The sequence below is a fragment of the Oryctolagus cuniculus genome, chromosome 9 (genome assembly GCF_964237555.1).
Source record: "Oryctolagus cuniculus chromosome 9, mOryCun1.1, whole genome shotgun sequence".
Lineage (NCBI taxonomy): Eukaryota > Metazoa > Chordata > Mammalia > Lagomorpha > Leporidae > Oryctolagus > Oryctolagus cuniculus.
Window position 1 is genome coordinate 111335745 of NC_091440.1, and position 23089 is coordinate 111358833.

General features: G+C 42.0%; 1 protein-coding gene across 1 annotated transcript in view; it reads right to left on the bottom strand.

Annotated features, from left to right (window-relative positions):
* Positions 1-23089, bottom strand: part of GRIN2B (glutamate ionotropic receptor NMDA type subunit 2B) — a gene marked incomplete at its 5' end in the record, with an annotated part of 515436 nt that overhangs the window by 76980 nt on the left and 415367 nt on the right. The window contains 3 exon segments of the mRNA XM_008259603.4: positions 1677-1830; positions 2024-2195; positions 2978-3180. Coding sequence (XP_008257825.1) covers positions 1677-1830; positions 2024-2195; positions 2978-3180 — 529 coding nt within the window.

Consider the following 23089-nt stretch of genomic DNA (forward strand, 5'->3'; position numbering starts at 1 on the left):
TTCAAAAAGTTCAGTAAACATATGTATTGGTCTGCAGTTTAGAAAGTACTGTTACCACATACCACATAGGAGTATGATCCCTTTAACAGTTCTCCTACAATGGGACTGCATTTTCTGTTTTACAAAGGAATAAACTAAGAATGAAATGCCAAGGTCCTTTCCAAGTATATACTCAGAAAGTGGCAGGGCCTGGTTGCAAACTCAGATCCTCAGAGGTACAAAGTCTTCCTTGTCCCATTGTTTTACGTTGCACCTTTGTCTCTGTCCACTGCACTGGTTCCTAGATCAGGGGTTGAACTCTGAAATGACCTCACCTGTATTAAACACAGGCTTTAGCCAGACTCTAATTCTGGATCTGCCAGTTATTAGCTGAAAGACTGTTGGAAAATGGCTTAACTGTCTAAGATTCAGTTTGCTAAGCTATAAAATGGGTATAAGATTAGTATTACTAGTGCAACCTAAGGTTGTACAGTAAGGCCTGGCTTACCACATGGTAGGTTTTCAGTAGAGGTTGGCTTCTCTCATCCCTGTAACTATTTAGCTGCTCATCCACCAAACACACTAAGAAACACACTCTACTTGGCATTTCTAAATCATTCTAGCACTCTACCTATATGCCACTGGTCCTTCAGTTCAGACGTCTGTGCTATACTGACAGAGTTAGAAGTATTACATTGTTCTGTTTGTATCTCTTAATGTTCCAATTACCTTTGTAAAGAAAAAAAATACATCAACTATGAAGATTAATACATAGTATGTATGCAATCTAATAGTATTTCACATAAAACTGGCATGGCCAGAATTTGCTTCATTTTGAGTAAGAAGATTAACTCAAAATTTGAAGACTTCATGGAGAAATTCTACGGAACCTGTAACTCTACTTTGCAGGACATTAATTGAATTAATTCTTTGTGGGTAACCGTTTAAATAAATGTTAGTCACTGTCTATTCTATTTTGCCCACTTAATACACACTGCTGTTCCTTAGATAGGTTGTGACTGGTCCAAGGGCTTATAGCTTGCTGATGATCAAACCAGGCTTTTGGTCTCCTGGCCAGTATTCTGTTTTCATTTTATTTTCTAACCTTTTGCTCTATAGGCCCTGCAAAAATATGGGGTATGAGTTCACAAAAGACCTCTTCTAATTGAAATCTTGGCCTTATTCACTTGGTCTTATATCACATCTAGGGCTTTTGACATTTAAGAGATGCTGGAGGGTGGGGAAGCAGAGAGGGTATGGGGAAGGATGCGGTGAGGTGGGAGGAAAAATCAGATCTGCTCTGTCTGGCAAAGCCTCAGAAGCTTCATGTGAAAATAGAAATCTGTCTTTGGTAGCACTGGGCTCACTTCTTAAAGATAATTAAAAATAAATAGGTATTTCAATGATATCCAGATTTGGAAATTATTATAGTAGGAAGCAGCCTCTGAGATGAACTGGATGAAATACCTGCTGTGGATAAGGAAACTTAGTCCCTTGCTGGAACAACCTTTCTCAAGGCCAAATGATGACTTTAGTGATGAGAATCAGACCAAGGCAAGGCCACTGGTTACCAGTCCACCACTGTTGTCTTACAAAAGGGCATCATGGCTTCTGATTTTCCTAGCAAACCGCCTCCCAGATGAAGAGCCCTGGTGTATCCTTTCCATTCCCTTCCCCCCAGGAGACACCTCATTCACCTAAGAAGGCAGAAGGGGACACAGTGCCATTGCTGCGCGACACCATGACACTGATGCCAGTCTCTATGAAGGGCACAGAGAAGTCGACCACCTCTGAGCGTTCTTCATTGATGGTGAGTGATCCTACTGCCATGTAGGCTCTCTTCATGACCACCTGAAGAGAAAGGTGCAATGCTCCAGTTAGAACATTCAGGAAGGCAAGGGACCACATGACCTCACAAAGAGCCACACCATATTCTATTTACAACTTTGTATTTTCTGAGATTCATTGGATGAGTATTTACACAATATCCAAGTGAAACAAAATAAATGAATAATGGAAACAGCTCTTAACTACTGATGCTCACCTCTCCAATCATACCATTCCAGGTTCCATTGATTTTCTTCCCATGCTTGCCATTGGTCACCAGGTAAAGGTCATAAGTGAACTTCACAGATTTAGAAATTTTCTTAAGGATATCAATGCAGAACCCCTTGCAGCATTTTTTGATGTAGCCTGGCTCCTCATCTGTTTTATTCCTAGCCGGTTAAAGAAACAAACAAAACAAAAACAACGCTTTGTACAAGCGGCAGAATATTACTCTTTGTCATTAAATCTCCAACCCCAAAGCAGGAGCCACCCCTTCACAGCTCAGCATAATTTATAAGAGACCTGAATGAAGGAATAAATCATTCCAGAACTGCAATATTTTCATTATCTCATCACATTGAGCCACGTTTTATGAAAAATTTAAACATGCCTTTGAAGCACAATATACATCAGGGAAGGGTACACATCCTAGGGATCTATTTGATGAATTTTCACACACTGAACTCTCCCTTTGAACCAGTGCCTTAACCCAAGGACAGAAAAGCCACCTGGGTGGCTGCCTGTTCTGCCTTCCAGGTATTTCCCATCCTCACCAAACAGAGCCATTACCCTGACTTGTCTCAGCAGAGAATACTTTTATCTATTAAAAAAAGATGGCATTTAATCTCAAAATTTTAGAGCATGCTGGTCCAAGAAAACATATTTCAACATCAACAGTAAATTTAAATCTCCATAAACTTGAGACCCTGGTGGTTGAGGCCAGGCAAAGCCAAAGGGATGTTATCCTGGCCAGCATCCATTCTGCCAGGCTGGGATCTAGACAGACCCAGACACCAGACCACAGAGCTGCCAGTGAATACAAAGCTTGAGAGGAACTGAGAATTGGACATGGTGCCCAACTCATTCCATGCCTCATACATGGTCCCAGGCTCACAGCTGCATCCCATCTGCCCCACCCCTGCCTCCAGAGCCATCAAGGAGAGTGTCATACTCAGAGATGATGCGCTTCTGGCAGGGGACTGTGTTCCTCATGCAGGTTCCACTCAGAGGGTCCACACTCTCCACAATGACGAATGGTGCCTCCTCCAGGGTGACAATGCTCAGGTGGTCATCCTCCTGTTCTTCAGTCTCAGGACACATGCGGGGCCACACGTAGTACTTCATTTGCAGGGATTTGTCTTTCCACTTCCCCACCTGCACAAGGATGAAGCAAAGACTCAGAAACCATGGGACACAACATAGTGATCTCGCCTATCATTGGTGAAACTTCCCAGGAGGCTGTTAAATGAAGACTAACAGATGCAGGCCATGAAGACAACAGGAGACTTCTTAAACCTTATGCTCAAAATGAGCCTACTGTGTTCAAATCCAAGAAACAGCTGGGCCAGCACTATGCCACAGAGGGTTAAGCTGCCACCTACTCCCATGTTAGTACCAGTTGGAAGTGCCAGCTGCTTCACTTCCAATTCAGCTCCCTGTTAATGCACCTGGGAAAGCAGTAGAACATGTCCCAAGTATTTGGGCCCTTGCCAACCACATAGGAGATTGGATGGAGTTCTAGGTTTTGGTCTGGCTCAGCCCTATGTGTTGTAGCAATTTGAGGAATGAACCAGAGAATGGAAGATTTTTTTCTCTTTCTCTACTTCTCTCTATATAACTCTATTTTCAAGTAAATAAATCTTAAAAAACAGGGTGATGTTCATTCACTCACTCATTTTCCAAGCAGTAAGTGAAGACACACTACGTGCTAGGCTCCCTGCTAAGCCCCAAGTCTCAAAGATGCATCCATCTGCCCTTCATGAAAAAGGGGATCAGAGGCCAGTGCCGCGGCTCACTAGGCTAATCCTCCGCCTGCGGCGCCGGCACACTGGGTTCTAGTCCTGGTCAGGGCGCTGGATTCTGTCCCGGTTGCTCCTCTTCCAGGCCAGCTCTCTGCGGTAGCCTGGGAGTGCAGTGGAGGATGGCCCAAGTGCTTGGGCCCTGCACCCCATGGGATGTCGCTCCCCCTCTTCGTGGAGGAACGACACAGGACCCTGCGCTGTTCTTTTGTCTGCTCGGCCCTCCCCGGGTTGGCTGCCGTCCTTCCACCTCCATGGAGGGGCGGTTCCCCCTGCCACTTTCCCCACTTCCGCGGGGGAGCGGCACACCGCTGGCCGGCTCTCTCGGGGGCTGCTCGGGTGTTCCTTCAGATAGATGTTCCTGGTGCATGTTGTCTCTCTCCTCCTTTATAGTCCTCTTCCACCAATCCCAACTCGGCTGCCCACACGCCGAGTATGCTGCTCTCCTCCAATCAGGAGCATGTCCTGCTGTTTATTGGTTAAACTGGAGGCAGCTGTGTAGAAGCTGTTTACTCCTCTCCCAGCGCCATATTGTGGGAGAGCAGATGCATAGAATAAGTCCTAATTCCAGTAACTTAGTATAGTCCGAGTTGCTCCCCACAATGGGAGACCAGGAGAAGCACCTGGCTCCTGCCTTCGGATCAACACAGTGTGCTGGCCACAGCGCGCTGGCCACAGCGGCCATTAGAGGGTGAACCAATGGCAAAGGAAGACCTTTCTCTGTCTCTCTCACTGTCCACTCTGCCTGTCAAAAAAAAGGGGGGGGGATCAGAAATGTAAACATTTACAGCCCTGTGTGGCAAGTGCTAAAACCAAAGCCTGTACCCAGGGCTGTGAGGATGCCAGAGTTCCATTGTGGCTTCTGGTTTTTTCTACTTAGCTGTAACAAGGAGCATGATAGTGAGAGCAGCAAACAGCTGTGGAAAGGTCAACAGAATGACGGGAGCAAATGAGCCAGGAGGATGTGTTTTGGCTTGTGGAGAAGTCCCGTGGGGAACTGTGAGAACTAGTTGGATCCAAATTGGAATAAAATGGTAAGTAGGGATGAGAGAATACTGACACAGCTTGTCTGGGGAAGGGAGCATGGTTAGGCTGGTGATGAATGCACGGGTCAATGCAGATATGCACCTGCTCTGCTGGGTAGAAGGCCTGGGATGAATTAGTCAGCTAGATCTCTCTGGGAGCTGCCACCTACAGCCACACAAGCATGTGCCCCAACACCAGAAAACACCACTCGCAGGGACTCCAACATGCAAGAAGGGTGCCTCCTGAATCATACACATGGTAGCCTGCTGCCAATCATCAGGAGAAATGTGTGGACTCCATTAGCTTTTAGAAGAGCTGTTCATTCCTATTTTTATAATGTAATCTACACCATTTTACTGGTTTGTTTGTTCCCACTCTGCCATTGAGTTAAACAAATCATGGGAAAACATTTTAAAAAATTTCTGCAACTGAGTATCTTTAATTATCAACAGTAATAATGGATTGCAAGCTTCTACATTTTTGCAACCTATTAACTCTTCCCTGCTGCAATGAAAATTAGTAGAACAGGTGAGGTACAGAACTACAAAACTACTTAATTTATTAAATACAGAAATCACTAAGAAGCAACAAGTTGGCAGTACTTCTTAAATTTTGAAGCAAATAGGCTTGGATTTCCATATTCATATAAAATCCCAAATCCCTCTGCTCATTGTTTTGCTTTTGTCTCCTTTTAGGTTCCTACCAACTTCTTCCCTCCAGCTAGCCCTGTGGTGCTGACTGCTTTCATGCATAAATTAAGCCCCCACAGTCACTGCCCTTGTTTTATTGCATCATTTTAATGTGGGCAGTGGTTTGGTGTACTAGGCTATCTTGCTTGGCACTCATGTAGTCTTTCCTTAGCATTAACCTTGATGCTGGTGCACCTTTTTCTAAGTATGTAAATGATAATTTGATTCTATGTATCATATTGTGCACTGAAACAAATACTTGCTTTTTTAAAATGTGTTCAGATGCTCCTTAACATCTGGGGTTACATCCCATAAACCCATCATACATTGAAAGCACAGTAAGTTGAAAGTGCATTTGCTTTACCTAGCCTGCTGATCATCATAGCAACACAGCATACTATAGAGTCTCAGTGGCATCCACTTTCCCTGAGCTGCTGATAGCTATGGTTCTTCCCACTTCCCAGAACCACAAGAGAGAACTGTCAAGGACTCTCTTTATAGTCTTCCTGGTACTGTTGCTTCTATTTCATTGGAAGTCTGTTTTTGCTCATAGAGCTAAGATGATTAACTTCTCAAGTAGAAATTCCCAAATGATTTTCCAGCTATTAATATGTGCTATGCCAGTGATTGGGGACAGGTGGTAGTTGGGGGAGAACTGAATGAGCCTTGAGTGCTCATGACATTGGGTCATCTCCATCTCAAAGTAATCATATTTACTTCAGTGGTCAAGCTGATATTATTTTCTATATGTTGTAGATATATGTTTCTATATGTTGTAGATAAAGAGAATCGAAAATGAATCTTGATGTGAATGGAAGGGGAGAGGGAGTGGGAGAGGGGAGGGTTGTGGGTGGGAGGGACGTTATGGGGGGGAAGCCATTGTAATCCATAAGCTGTACTTTGGAAATTTATGTTCATTAAATAAAAGTTAAAAAAAATAATGTGAAAAGTTTGGGAAGCCCTAAAGTATCTGTTTTTATTTATTTATTTATTTTTGACTCATATCATCTTCTCTCAATACTTCCTTTTGATTTTTTTATTCTGTTAAAACATATTCATTATCTCTGTCTTCATTGCTAGTGGCCTAACCCAGTGTAGTCCAGCAGCCTATTCTGGGACGATTATTGCAGCAAACTTCAAACTTCAGATAAGATTTCTCTGGAGTTTACTGTAGGCACTGCAGCCAAATGACTTTCTTAAAACTCACTTTCACCATACCAACCCTAGTCAGAAATTTCAACAATGCTTCACTGCCATCAAGATTGTGCCCAAACTTCTCACCTAGAAGGCAAAGCTCTGTACTTTGAATTTGGCCTACTTTGATACATTAGACTTCATTACTTTGAATTATGAACTCTTTGTTCAACACAGAAAAAGGACATTGTTGGTATTAGGAACTGACATAGGTTAACAAAGAACAGATTGCAACAAACCAATTGCATTTTCTTTTCTAATAGATTCACCATATCCCGAGGAGAAAATGCTGCAGACTTAACATTTTGGCAACATTTCTCATGACACTCTTATGAACAAGAGAAAATATGGATTATTGCATGCTTTGCTAGATTTGAAAGGAGTTAAAAATTTGTATCCCAACAGGAAAAAAAGAATGTTTAATGAATCAATGTCAACATGAAAGGAGGTTTCCAGTGATAGGTGAGGGGAATGTTCTTCGAAGTGGCCTGAATAGCGTTTTAGAAAACAAAATAGAAGGCATGATTACAAAATTGCAGATAACACAAAGCTAGACAGGACAGATGACATACTGCACTGCAGAGACAAGTTTGGAAGAGATGTGAATTAATTGGAATGATGGACTGACCCTAATGGAATTAAATTTAACAGTATTTATACTTAAAGTCTAGCATCTAGATTTTTTTTTAAAGCAACTGCACAGTATTGAAAAGGAAATATTTCAATCAACAGCAGTCTATAAGAGCGACTGCAATAACAAATGGAGTATTTATAGACTTGCAGTGTCTAGCACATGGGGTGAATGGAGGACGCGGATGATCCCACTCTGCTCTGTGTTCACCATACCACAGCTGGAAAACTAGACTCTGATCCTATAATTCTATGATCTACTGCTTCTTATTAAATAAATATACCACTCTCATTTCCCCAAAGTAATTTGCTCATGCAAGTCCCCTACAGCACAACATTTCCCATCTTCCTACCAAGCTATTGTTGTTTCATGTCAATTCAATTCAACCAACAACAACTGCGTACCCATTTTGTACAGGCCTTGGGCTATGTGCTAGAGATAACAATGCCAGGTAACATTTACTGAGGACCTAGATGGGCTAGGCACTAAGCATGTTCAGTAAACTCATTAGTTATCATAGCCAGGCTGTGACCCAGCAACGTACATTCAATGCCTCAGCTCACAGATGACTAGAGAAGGGTTTGTTGACTTGCCCAAGAGCTCGGGATAAGGGACTACAGAGTTAGAATTTGAAGCCGAGCAGTCTGACTCTAAAGCTTGAGCCCAAACTCCTCATACCACTACACTACTCTGACAATGGAAGGGGTAAGACCTGGTTCCTGTCTACCGTCTAAAGAAAAAAGATGCTATAATATCTACTGACAACAATGTAGAATTAGGTGTGGGTAATCACCCTAATAAAAGGTATTCCCTTAAAGCAGAATGGATTATTTCTGAAAGAGTCTAGGAAAAGCCTCACAGAAATCCTCCCATTTCAGCTGGGCCTTGAAATGGAAGAGGAAGAGCTCTGTAGTCACCGAGCCAGTAGCAAGAGCAAAGGGCTCCATGGAAAGACCATCGATGGTCCCTCACAGCTGCAAGGTAACATGTGTGGGCAGAAACCGTTTATTCAGTTCTCTTCCTCCTAAAAACACCTGCTCACTCCAGCCAAAAAATCTCAGCTTCTCATTCTCAAGAGCCAATTGGGTTATGCTCATCTCTCCCCAGTGCCTTGTTTGACAGTATTATGTTGGTAGACTGGAAGTGTTATGTTGTGGGCACCATAACATTGACACACACAACAAATAAAAGCTTCCTCTGCCCACCACTGTCCCCAGTTGTTATACATTTATCAGCTCACCACTGCCCAGAGTAACTAAATCATTCATTGTTTCATACAATTTACTACCTTCTTTGATGCTTTTTTAAAACATTGCAGGTAACATCTTCCAAATGAAATTCTAAACATTGTTTCTAAGTATTTCTGACCATAGACCTGTTTCTATGACTCTCTGAGCATCAGTTTCCACATCTGTAAAAGAAGCAGAGTGGATTTAGATGGTGCCTTTTACATAATTTCAAGGCCTTGTGATCTCTTCCAGACAGGGGCTCTCCATCATACTTCCTACAGAGCCCAGCACAGTGAAAGGGGTGTTTTTAGTGGCTATTTACGGAAGGCTGATAGCTACTTGATTTATTTATACAAAAGATCAGGTTGTCTTAAAGTCATCATTTTTTCTTTTTTTCCCTCGTTTCTTCAAGGATGATTACAATGAGGAAAAAAAGTTAACAATGACTGAAAGGAGAAACTGTTATGAAAAAAGCATCTACTACGTATAACAGATTCACAATGCCAAGAGTTAAGATTCATGTAAAAGAACATGTTTAGATACTTAATTCAAATCCTCAATGGAGCAAGGCAGTTCATAAAAGACTAAACAACCAAAACTAAATTTAAAAAAGTATATATCTATGTAGCCTAACAAGATACATTTCAATCAGCTCTTTTCATAAAGCAGAGACAGCATTTTTAAAAGTCTGTAAAAATGTAATTTAAAGATAAATTTTTGCTATAATTTTTTTGAAATTCATGTATATGAAGAACCTTTATAAAGGTCATGGAAAACATGTATTATCAAAAAAATCTATGCATGGATTTCAACACTTTTTGCACCAAAATAAACTTATCTTTAAATTCCATTTTCCCATTTTTTGAAATGCCTTTGTATGGTGGGAATATTAAAAAATGGAAAACTTTGAGAGAGGAATAAAGAATTACACAGAGAGAAAAAGAAGCTGAAGGCACTGAGAGACATCCACCTAAATGCTGGCATAGGATGGCTGCAAAGGCTCAAGTCTATAATCCTGGAAATGCAGAGAGCAGTAGGAAATGAGGTTAACAGGAGATTTTTTTGGAGAAAAATGAATAAAGAATATACAGTCAAGATTAAAATATGATCAGAAAAAAATACCCATAACAGGTAATGAAGACAATGTCTGCAGAACATTCAGAAGTCCTTTGAGACAAACACTAAACAAACATCATTACCACGAGCACATTTAACCAATGCATCGGTCTATAAAAAATTCAGTTACCTGCCATCCTAACATTTAAAAGGGCCTCTTGAGGACTGAAATCATCTTTCTCAAAATGGAAGGTAAAAATCTTTGGTTAGCTTTTCTTAGATAAACATGGAGTCCTTTTTCAGGGTTTCCAGTCTTGGTTCAAGCTGAGCATCTGCATAGCTGGGAATTTCTCCTTGGAAGGAAGTTAGCCCGCAAGCCTATGGCCCAGTAAGAGTGGACCTGGTCCAGAAGGCTTCCCTTACAAGCATTCTAGGGAACTAGTCTCATGATTGATTTTACACTGTAAAACCTTCCTCCTGCTAACAGTTTTCCTCCATTAATACCAGTGAAATTGGCACTGATCAGCATCTTAACAGGGCCACGCAGAAAAAAAAGACCACAGGGACTATGTTCCTCTCTGAAAACCCAAGTTTGTCCCTTCACTGCAAACAGTGGATGTGTGTGCCAGGGTGAACATGTCGTCATGGAGCAGGGAGAGGGGACCTGGCAGGGCATTTGTGCTGCTGCAGTCCTTGCACTGATAAGCAAAGGACATCAGTCTCCCCGGGCTGCCTCTCTCATCTGGACAGAAAGTCATTTTTTTAAGATCCCGGAACAAAAGCACTTATTAGAGCCTCTTTAGATGTCAAAGGTTATTTTTCAAAAATCAAAGCATTTTTGTTTCTTGCTTGAGATGACATCTGGATCTAACAAGAAACACTTGCTGCTTATTTTAAGCCTACATCTGACTTTTAAAATGAGAAAAATCAAAGCTACGTGTTGCCTCCTCAAGCAAACTGAAGGAATGGTCAGGCTCTTTATGAATTCTGCATCCTGTTTCATTCCAAATTAGGGTCAACTCCGGGGATTCTCCACAGCCCACTATAGGTGCTGCCTAGGGCAGGCCTGAGACTCCTAACAGAGCAGAAATGTGAGGACAGGAGGAGACTCCCATTTCTCCACCCCTAGAGTGACACATCTAAACTCCAGGGGTTTTAAATGTTTGAGTGTATGATAGAATGCCATTTTGCTCAATCTTGGCTTTCCTATATCCATCTCTCTCCCCATTCCTTGTGAGCAAGTGAACACTGGGGTGTATGATCATCCATTCTCTGTATCACGCAAATAGACATTCAGACAAAGAAGGGATTGTGTGTTTATGTGTGTGTGTGTGTGTGTGTTCCAGTCTGATCATAATACACACATCTCTCCATCACCTGCTTTTCCTACTTCATTATAGTTTTCTTTCAACTCAACACTCAGTCCATCTAACCACTTTTAATAGCTGCATATTAGCCCATAATGATGATCATGCCTTAATTTATTCTATCATATGTCTTTGGATCCATATTTGTGGCTATTTCACAAAAAATACACCAAAATATATAATGCACATAAGGGTATTTCTAAAGCATCAATTCCCAGTAATAAAGCAAAATAAGACAGTATGTGTGTTTTTAAATGCTCCTGATGTTGCAGAATTCAAGTCTGCAACAACTGCAATTCCTAGCCACAAAGTATGAAGTGTTCCTTGCTCATACTCTGGCCAGCATGAGGTTTTTAACTCTATTAAATGTTCCTCAATCTCAGGAATGAAAAGTGCTATCTTCTGGCTCTAATTTCCATCTCTTAGACTCCCAGTGAGCATTGGAGCACCTCTCTACATCTGTTAGCCATTTAGATTCTCCTCCTTCACCCTCTGGTGACATCCCTTACCCATTGTCTATTGAGTTATTTGTCTTTCTTATCTGTTTGCAGTGAAGAGCTCCTGGTATAGTAGACAGTAACCCTTTATCTGTCTGATACATAGGAAATATTGTTTCCACTATGAGATTTGCCTTCTGTTTTGGATCATTTTTCTATGCACAATATTGTACTTTTTTTTCTATCGGAGCACAATGTCTTTTTAAATGGAGGATTTCATATTTTTCTGTGTGTGTGATGAAAACACTTGGAATTTCCTATTTTAGCAATATTGAAATGTGCAAGACTCATTGATTAGCAACAATTATCACATTGTACAACATATCTTAAAGAAAAAAAACTTGAAGAAATCTACCCCATTCTTCAAAGTGTTCTTTGGTCTTTCTAGTATACATTTGCAGGTAGCTTTTTATATACTGCCTGTTACAGAGATGCAGTTTTTCTTCTTATTGTACTCAATCCTCCCTCTGCTCAGCCCCTTCCCCACCTGGAGGACTCTGAATCCTTGCCAAGCCTCACCACTGCCATGATCTTGTCCCTGATCACCCTAGTCCTGAGGAAAAAGCTGTTATTTGATCTTCTGTAGTATTTTGTGGGTCAATCACTCTCTTTAGCTCTCATAGTAAAATGTTAACTATATTTCCATTGGCAAATTCATGTCTCTGAATGGGTCTTTAAGTACTTTGAGGGCAGGGATTATAGTATTGCACCTCTTTTTGTCCCTTGTGATAGCCTGCACAGGTATGTTCTCCATAAATGATTGACTGGTATCACCTCCTCTAGATCTAGCTCTCAGGTTCTGCAGGAGGCAAAGTCTATCCCACACACATCGCCTCACTCTGTTCTCAGCTTTCCTGATTTTAAGGTTGCCCCAGACAGATTCAGCTCCATGTGAGTTACTGTAAGCAAGACACAATTTGTCGCAGTAAGGATCTAAGAAGGGCACTAGCACAGCTTGATGCTCCTCCTCATTTGCATATTTGGTGACATCTAGGTTCAGAAGTCTAGGGTTTGAAAAATGTATCTGGAAAGAATTTTAGTATTTAAATTTAATACATGATTGCCTTTAGCCTATTACTGCTTCATCACTTACTAAGCTGGGGGCTGGCGGTTCTGACCACACAATGAGAGAAGACCCAATGGGCTATTCTTGCTTCACACAGTGTGCCTCTCTTGGTGACACTGTGACATCTGTGGCCTTACAGGCCTCAGATTCTATCCCTAGCTGAACACCACCTCTCCCAGGAGCCTAGGGCTCCTGGGGAGCTGTGAGTACCCACTGTTGCTTTATCCCCTGCTGACCCTCCCTTCACATCTCCTGCTCTGAAGAGAGAAGCATGGGGAAGTCGGGGAGGTGGATAGAATCAGGTGTTAGGAAAGGAAGTTGCTGATTCTCTTGGCACCAGAAAGTCATTATGAGCATTTCAGTTAAAATGAACAGAGAGAAGACAACATTAGAGTAACTGTAGCTACTATGGGACAGGCCCGGTGTGCCAGGCAGTTCTCCTAAAGTTCTATCATTTCATTGCTACCAATACCCAAAAGACAGTGTTAGCTACCCACAATATCACACTAAAAACCCAAGACTCACTGAGGGATCAGGATTTTATTGCTGTTCTGTTTGACTCCTAAAGCCCCTATTTCTATCACTTCGCCATGTTGCCAAGATAACATGTTGCCATGTTCCCACCCTCTTTATTCCTCACAAACTTACTGGTACCTGATAGAGTGGAAGCGTCTGCTTCAGGACCATAGCCTCTTGCCCTCCACTCAACTTCCCAGAAACCCTGATGACTGTGTCTAAAGGATCCATGGCAAGCGGCAACTGAAGTTCCATGGTGGAGCCAGGCAGGCAGAATAGTAGCAAGTGGCAGCAGGAGGCAGGTTCTGATGAGCTGTGGGGTGTTTGGTGAATTATTTAACCTCTCTGTATCTTGTTCATATTACTTTTAAGTCAGTCTGTATTAGTTATTTTTCTTTTCAATGTCCTTCTCTTTATTGTTATTACTGCTACTACTTATTACAAACAATGTTCCAACACCTTCATGTGCTTAGCACAATGCTTATTTTGCAAGTAGCTTGCAAGTGGCAAGAGAGAAAACCAAGAATAAACTCTGATTTCCCAAATTTTATCTCATTTGTTTCAAAATCAGGGTAAAGGCCATGAAAATTTTTGGGCTTCTTTCACTTCTGTTGATTTGATCAAGTAAATGAAACTGGAGTCACAGGATGAAGATGCTGCTACCCATTTGGATTTACCCAAGGCTTTGCATCCAAAGAGTTCATCTGAGCTAGGTGCTCTGCTCTAAGAACCTTACTTTGGGACAAGACAGCTGTTTTACAAAGGGCATGGATTCCTTTAAGTCAGAGTAGATGCAACAGGTTTGCCAGACAGGCTCACAGAGTCTGAGAGATACAACTACCTTCCTGAAGTATTTGGATGCCTGTGTGGCCCTGGGGGCTCCAAAACATCCAAGCCCCAGTTTTGAAAGGCCAATCCTCCAAGTCCATTTTGGGGTTCAAAAGCTCAATTTAAATTATATTACTTATCTATTTACTTGAGATAGAGAGAGAGAGGGAGAATGAATGAACGAATGAATGAATGAAAACTGCCATTTGCAGATTCATTCCTCATGCCAGCTGGGGCTGGGCTATGGCTGACTCAGAACCAGGATCTCAATCCAGGTCTCCCACATGAGTAGCAGAAACCCACTGTTTTGAATAAGCATGACTGCCTTCCATGGTCTAGCATCAGGAGCCAGAGGCAGATATCAAACCCAGGCACTCAGGGGCTGGCATTGTGCCATAGTGGGTTAGGACCCCACTTGTGATGCTGGAGTCCCTTATCAGAGCTCCAGTTCAAGTCCCAGCTGCTCTGCTTCCAATTCAGCTCCCTGCTTATGTACCTGGGAAAATAGCAAGTGATGGCCCAAGTACTTGGGTCCCTGCCACTCACATAGGAAGTCTAGATGGAGTCCCTGACTCCTAGCTTCATCCTGGTCCAGCCCTGGCTTTTGCAGCCATCTGGGGGGAGAAAATCAGCGAATAGATGATCTCTCTCTGTCAATTTTCCTTACAGATAAATAAATGAATAAATAAATCTATCTACCTTAACTGAAAATCTTCACCAAAACAACACCATGCACTCTGAGGGAGGACATAGGTGTCTTAACTGCTAGGCTAACCTCCCACCCCGGGAGCTCAATTACTGCCTTCTCCTCTTATGTGTGGCTTCTTTCAAAGAAGGTCCCACTTCTGGAACACCAAAATGGAGTCCCTACCATCTGCTGGGATACACAGGAGCCAGGGAGGGCCCTCCCAAATTTAAAAAGGCACCAAACCTAGTTCCATATGCTCTGAATCAACTTCCTCCACACCATTTGGTTCTGGGCAGATGTATTCCATGGCCAAGGCCAGAGCTTGCCCCAGAGCACACAGCTCAGCAGGCAGGCTGGCTGATGGATTGTGGTTGGCCTCTAGGAGTGCTGTCATAATTTACTTTTGGAGACTCTATCACAGTCTTCAGCAACTGATGCAGTTTGTCATTAGGTTACCTTGTCAGTATTCACTACCTTGATCCTCAAATGACAGTTGTAAGGGTAGAGCCAAAGTATATAATGCAGACCACTCTAACTCTGACCTGAGTTTAGGCACTAGCTAGACAAGGCTGTCACAGTTCTCACATATGTATGTGTGATAGTAATGGGTAGAGTTGTTCACAGATTCCACTTACTTTGTTCTAATTTGTTACTTTGTTTACCTAATTTGTCTCATTAGTGAAGAGTATATGCTGTGCATTCAGAAAAGCTACCTTGAGTGCTTGCTTGCCATAGTTGTGTGTGAGTCTGGACAAACTACCTAACCTTTTAAATATATGTTGTGGATGCCTGATATTTTGTCTCCTTACTCAACTCCATGGAAGCCACCACGCTATTACATCTCCTTCAGTGGTCAAGCGTAGGGGCACTTGAATGGCTGGGACAAAGTTTTAGCTATAGGACCAGGAAGAATGCTAAATCAGCGTCATTCCAGTAACATGAACTATAATAAGTGAGATCCAGATGCTCTAGGCAGCCATGTTTGGTAGCCTGTGGAGAAACTGGCCTATAGGAAGATACAAGAAGAGAGAAGGAACTACAAGTTACCACAAGTGAGAAAGCTACATAATAGCAGAGAGGTGGGTATTTGCCACAGTAGTTAAGACATTGCCTGGGATGCTGGCAGCTACATCAGAATGCCTAAGTTTGAGCTCTAGCTCCATTCTTGATTTCAGCCTCCTATTATCCTGTATCATCAGAGGCAGCAGTGACAGCTCAAGTGCTTGGGCCCCTGCCAGCCACATGGGAGACATGGATTGAGTTTTCAGCTCCTAGCTTTGGCATGGCCCAGTCCTAGCTATTGTAGGTATTTAGATAAGATATTTCTCTTTCTCTCTTCTCTCTCTCTCTCTGCCTTTCAAATAAAATAGATTTAAACCCTTTAAAGGATGTATGAGAATATGAGACTCCTGAGTTGTAGCTATTCTAAAGTCTCAACCATGTTTCCATTATGAGTTCTGTAGAGACAACCAGTATCTTTATAATAAATTTGTCTTTTTGTCTTTTACTTAAGCTAGTTCAACTTGTGTTTCTTCTTTATAATCAAATAAATCTTCATAATGCACTGTCTATCTCATTATAAAGGGCCTTTAATCACTCTATCTTTGTGGGGTTTTGGTGAAAATTAAATGAAATAATGTACATGAAGTGCTTTGCAAAATGTTTGGGACAAGGTGAGCACTGTGTAAGTGCCAGCAGTTGTGGTGGTAGTAGTGGGATTTATGACCATTAGTTTTGTGTGAACATCTCTGGAATGAAGAAGTAGGTTGGGTCACCAGTAACAGGCAGGTTCCAAAGCCATCCTCAGTAATGGCCTCCCTACATGGAATCAAAGAAAGAAGAGGGGCCGGTGCTGTGGTGCAGCAGGTTAACACCCTGGCCTGAAGCACCGGCATCCCATATGGGCACTGGTTTGAGACCCGGCTGCTCCACTTCCAATCCAGCTCTCTGCTACGGCCTGGGAGAAATGGAAGAAGCTCCTGGCTCCTGGCTTCAGATCAGCAGAGCTCTCGCCATTGTGGCCATCTGGGGAGTGAACCAGCAGATGGAAGACCTCCCTCCCTCCTTCCCTCCCTCCCTCCCTCTCTCTGCCTCTTCTTCTCTCTCTGTGTAACTTTGACTTTCAAATAAATAAAGTCTTTAAAAAATAATAAATAAAAAAAAAACAAAGTAAGAAGAACAGGAGGTTTCCTCTCAAGCTCTCAAATCCTTGGCTTTACACAGGGCCAACCAGCTGCAATCTTTGTTGTTTCCATAGTGACTTGTGGCTTTTGGCTTCATTCTCTCCCCATCCCCCAGGCCTTGTGTGGGCTGCTTGCACAGTCAGGTTGTCTGTAGTCACAGCCAATCCCACTCAGTAGGTCATCTGGAATCTCCTACTGGCCCACATACCAAACTGCCAAGTCTGGTTCTCTGCATGCCTTCCATCTCCCTTGCTACTCTCCATGCAACCCTCCCCCTAAACCCTTTCCCAAGATTAAGGGATCATAACCAGAAGGATCCTCTAAGACCCCACCTAGGTCTCCTCAAGTCAAGAAAGTAGCAGAAGCACGATTTGAACTCAGACTCATACTAAAGACTTCACTTTTTGCAACTCCTCTATTCTGCCTCAAATATAATAACACATAGAATGCAGAAAACAGCATCAGGTATGTAGTAATAATGCCCAATAGAAGTCACTATCCTCAAATAGCCCACATAGCCTATTCTCTTTACCAACTCTATGCCAGGGACCTGCTACAGTATTCTTCATTCTAGAGACCCAGAGGAGCAGGAAGAAGAAAGCACCAAGGGGATGGTGCCACCATCCAGAAGTTTATCATGGAAGACCCCTGAACACTGGAGATGACTGTACTGCTCTCCAAATAATGCTAGACTGATCTCTTACTTCCTCTGCCTCATTGCCCTTGACCAGTCTCATCATAGCATCCTGCATGATTCTTCCCTGAAATTCAAGTATTTTCAGTATGTTTAAGGCAAAGATTACTTGCAAATAGGCAAGTAATCAGTCTTAGACACACTGGATTAGCATCTCTCTCAAGCGTATCTCAGGACACTAAAGAAAAGTGATACAGATTGTTGCATGTTTAGAAAACCAATCAAACCAACAAAATCAGGTCTTCATACCCATTTTTAAGAGCTCTAGAAAGTAGCTGGACTGGAGCAGACCTCATCAGCTGAGACTGTGGAGAACTACTGTTGTCACTGCAGGGTGCTCATACACAAGTGTCAGAAAGAAAGTAATAGGAAGCATTGTGGAGAGGGGACATATTGCACCAGTATAATGATGATGTTTTCCAGATCACAAATCTGAATGGAAACACTGATAATTATGAATGTGCTTTCTGGGACAATGAAATAGCACAGTTCAAAGTGTGATCATCCAGGAAATTCAAGACATAAGGTTATGAATATATATGAAAAGAAATAAGGTGTAAACATTGAACAGACTCATAAAAATTACTGAGGTCATATAAGAGCAGACCAAAGTATTAGAAATACATGTTCAGTGTCAAAGACTAGACTACAGAGACAAGAAAAAGAGTTCTTGGCTGATTCCTTGTATTAGCTATTGTGGTTGGGCTGCTATAAACATGGGAGTGCAGGTATCTCTTTTGTATGCTGATTCATTGCTTCCCAGAACCACACCATGTAAATGACAATATACTCTTCTTTCTTCACATTAGAAAAAAAAAGAAGAACTGTGGGGAGATAGTGAAGGCTCTTGGGGTACTAGCAATTTTTTGTTCTTAATTTGAGTACTGGTTATGAGAGTGCTCAGAGGACAAAAACTCATTTACCTGTACATGTATGTGCCTTTCTGATATGTATTCTGTATCTCAATAAAATGATTAAATGAAAATAAAGAGAGAGAGAGAAATGAATGAGAATGAGAATAACTTGAGAGATGGGTGTTCAAGAAGGTACTCAGTGCTGTAAGCTACCTTGTCAAATTCACAGAGCCTTTTCTTCCCAGCTCAGGAAGGCCAGCAAGGCAGAGCCAAATCCTTAACAAGAAAAGGCACTCCTGCCTGGAGTCTATCACTCCTCAGCAGCCAGTAAAGATTGGTGTTGTGGACCAGCATACTGGTTAAATATGGAGAAAACCTCAAATATCCTACACTGTCTTAGTCCAAGCCAGGTTGTCCAAGGTCATCCCAGCTTTCACTGAAGTGCCTCCTCAAGCTTTGGAAGGTGGACAAGACAAGGAAGAATCTGGTCCTGTCTTCCATGCTCAGATACTCTACTGCTTGCTGGATGTCCACATCACCTCCAGTCCCACTTTCCTCTACTCTGCTCCCAGAGTGTTCTTTCTAAAATGCACTCCTGACTCCAACCTTATCCTTCTCCAAGGCTGTCAGCACCTCCTCACTCACCCACGGGATAATACCCAACTTCCTTGTGAAAGCACATGTTTGCTCCTTAACTTCCCCTTTCTTTTTCCCCTCCCATTTTCCTTCTTCCCACCATCCCAACCTTCCCCTCTCCTCCTCCTCCTTATTCCTCTCCCTAGCCTCTCTGTTTCTTTGTAGCTTATTTCTTGATAATTCCTAGACTTTGAATTTTATTTGATAACATCACACTATACTTTTTCTTACCTGATTATCTTTACTGGAATTCTCTATTTTTTAACAAATTGTATTTAAGTTATACAAGTTTCATATATTTCATATATACATATTTAGGAACATAGTGATACTGCCCACCCTTCATTCCTTCCTATCCATGCTCCAACCTTTCTTCCTCCTCCCTCTCCCATTCCCACTCTTAATTTTAACAAAGATCTACTTTCAGTTTACTTAATGATCATAAGGAATTCTCTATTTTAAGTCACTATTGTTCTTGATGACGCCCACTCAATGCTTACAATTCAGCTCAGGTAGTAGCTACACCAACATGCTTGTCCTCATCACACCCCAAGGCTGGGTGGAGGAGCCAAGCATCCTTCCTTGGAACTTCCAAAATACCTTGTGCATATCTCAATCACTGAACTTACCACAATAAATTATTGTCAGTTGCTTATGTGTCTTGTTTTCTGTAGTAAAGTATTTTATAGCAATGACTGGATATTATTCTATAATACCCCCAATTCCTAGAATAGGGAATATTATCATACTGGGCATGAAATAAATGTTAGTTGAACAAATGAGTGAGCAGGGTTTCAAAAATCAACACTATTCCTGCCAGCTAATGATAAATGATGGTAATTCTACCAGTAATACTAGCTAATATTAACTAAGAATTTACTTCATGTCAGGGATCACAGTAAGCAAAACAAACGCATTGCCAAAGTTAATTTCCAAAATTGTACATCACTTCCATACACACTTCTGGTTGATTATTATATTAGTGGTAGCTAATGGATCAAATGTTCTAGTAGCTACGCCCTTGTGAAAACTCTTTATAGAATCTGGGTTTGACTGCCCTGACCAAAAGGATATCAAATAATGTGATACATGCAGAGATGTAATGAGTAACAGTGCAATATTGGAATATTGCTGACAACTCTGAAAAAACCTGGGCCAGCCTCCATGAGGTTGAACAAGTATCCAGGATGAGGCCCAGCCCACATCCAGAAAAAACAGCAAGACTCAGGAGTGAGACTGTTTTGATCACCCAGATTCAGTTGAGCCACCAGATGACTGAAGCCAGGTGAGTGACCCCATGGTAGACCAACCCAAGAACCACCCAGCTGATGCCAACTCAAACTGCTGATTCCAAGAAGGCCAAGTAGCAAAATTGTGCTGTCTCAAACCACTGAGCCCTGCAGTGGTCATTATATAGTAGAATTCAACTAAAATATCCACCTTAGGAGAATGCTGTGTATTTCAGGCAAAGCGAGGAAGAAGATATGGAAGAAAAGCAAAAAAAAAAAAAAAAAAAAGCAAACAGATATGAATGAAGAGACAAAATAGCACAAAGCTCCTCAGAGCTCTAATACAAATCAGTACAATGCTGACGTCAGTCCTTCCTAATTGTAGGACTGTTGAAATAGTGCTAAACACAGGGTTCAAAGTCCTGGACAGGCTGGGCCCTACCATGAACAAGCTGTGTGGATGTCACAAGCACTGAACCTTTGGCAATCTGAGGGTTTTTGTTTTTTAATCAGTAAAAATGGAGATATATAGGAAGGCACTTAAAGTTTGTGGAAAAATGGAATTAGAAGATAAGTTTATTTAGGTGCAAAAGAATTTAAAAATCTAGGCATAGCTTTTTCTACTATGTATATCCATGAACTTTTGAAGATCTCTTACTATGTATTTTATGTATATACATATGTACATGTGTATACATGGACATGTGTATGTTTGTATGAGTGTATATTCTGTTTTTAATCCTACATGGCTGATAGAAGAATCAAATATACAATCAACTGTCCAAAAGTAATATTAATAACTGAAATTAATAACTTTGATTCATAAAGATTATTAACCATTTACCCATAAGCCAACTAAAGCTGGTGGGATGGTGAGAGAAGATATTACCAATGGGAAATCCAGCAGTTAGACCATCTACAAGTTTCAGTGTATCAGATACCATTTCTAATAGGCAGCTCAACACCTTGACTATCACTAGGATCTCATCATCTTATCTGATTAGGTGGTCTCAGGATGTCTCTCATGTAACTCTCCCACAACCCGGTTTTTATAATTTAGTTTAACATTACCTGCTGAGCGTTAGGATGATTTCTGGGCTCAAAGCAAGAGCTCTAGCACAGTGAGGAGGACTTGGCCTACCCATTTCTCTGACTAGCCATGAGTACTTTGCCTCTCTGTAAAACAGGTCAACGCTATTGGCCACAATTCCCCCATAAGGGCTTGCTAGAGGCATGATGATGTCTGTGGAAGTGGCTTGAAACTATCTACTTCATGCACTAAGGTAAGGCAGTATGACTTCTGCCATTCAGCAAGGAACTCCCAGTTCCCAAGATGTGCCAGATGCTGGGCTGAGTGCTAGGTACTGCAGAGGCGAGGCGAGGTCATTTGCCAGTGGTCACATAATTAACAAAGGGCTCAACTGGATTCAAATCATCTGTTTCATTCCAAGGCCTGGACTTCTGGCACAGTGCTGGGTGGCAACCAAAGGGAAACAGCCTGTAGGACAGAATGACTGGCCAGGTAGTATACTACTAAATGGGGTCACCAGCTTGTGGCTAAGGAAACAGATGATGAAGAAAAGTGCTGGGGAGCAAAGGCCTGTTTACAAACACAGCTTAATTAATTAGTCAACTCAGATCAGGCAGAAGAGGCGGGCTTCCAGATGCCCGACACAGAGAATTAATTAGCAGAGAGGCACCCATCCCCAGGCTTTGGGTTCATGGCCAGGCCACATGGTAGAGAAAAATTACCACACTGCCTCAATGCCACTAAACTGTCCCTCAGCTTAACTGAAACCACTTGTTTGAAATACAAAAACAAAAACAAAAGCATCTCCTCGAAGATGACACCTGAACTATAAAAGCTTCACTAACTAAACCTCCAAGTGATGCTCAGAAAAGAAGGTAGGGGAGGTTCCTGTGCTTCTAGTTCAAGCTATAAAGAACCAGAGTAAAATTAAAGTGTAAGAGGTTATACCCACTAACACCTGGAAATGACAAATCAATACCAACCAAGGTAAACAAAATGGGAAACTAAGATAACACTTTGTGAGGCTAAAGCTGCCATTTTGCTCCAACAGTGGTTTTAAAATTTGCTTATTTATTTGAAAGAGTTTCATAAACAGAGAGGGAAAGACAGAAAAAGACAGCGACATTCTTTCTGCTGGTTCATTCCTCAAATGCCTGCAATGGCCAGCATTGGGCCAGCCCAAAGCCAGGAGATAGGAACTCCATCCAGTTCTCCATGTGGTAGCAGGGGCACCCATTCCGTTCCCAGGCACATCAGCAGGGAGCTGTATGGAAAGCAGAGTAACTTGGACTTGAACAAGTGCTCTCACATGGGATGTGCGTGTCGCTGGCAGTGATATAAACCCCTACACCACCACACAGACCCACTTATCCATGTTTAGGATTGCAATGAAAGTGCATTTGGGAAAGCTAACCTGTTCAGACCACTGCCTCAGTTTTTTGCTTAATTCTGCTTAAAAGTTACAGGATTCCCTAGGAAACAGACAGAAATCCTCTTACCTGGGTCACTTGTAAATAGAAAGTAATGTGAACCTATAACAACAATGACAAAATGGGGTTGAGGAAACCCAGGAGAATAAATAACATGGAGCCACTGTGAAATGACACATGTGCTCTCCCAGATCTTAATGACTTGATGTGTAAAAGTCACTTTCCAGGAATCGGTCCCTCCTCTGCTTCCACAGTTAACATTTCATGCAGGTCTTAGAAGTGCACTTGTTTATATTTTTTTCCTGGTGAATTTCCATGTATTCTGCAGGTGTCTGGGACTCCTCCTCTGCCTAATTAAGCAGAAGTTAATGAAGTGTGAAGTGACTTTTCACCACATGGTTCAACAGAAATCAAAGTGTACA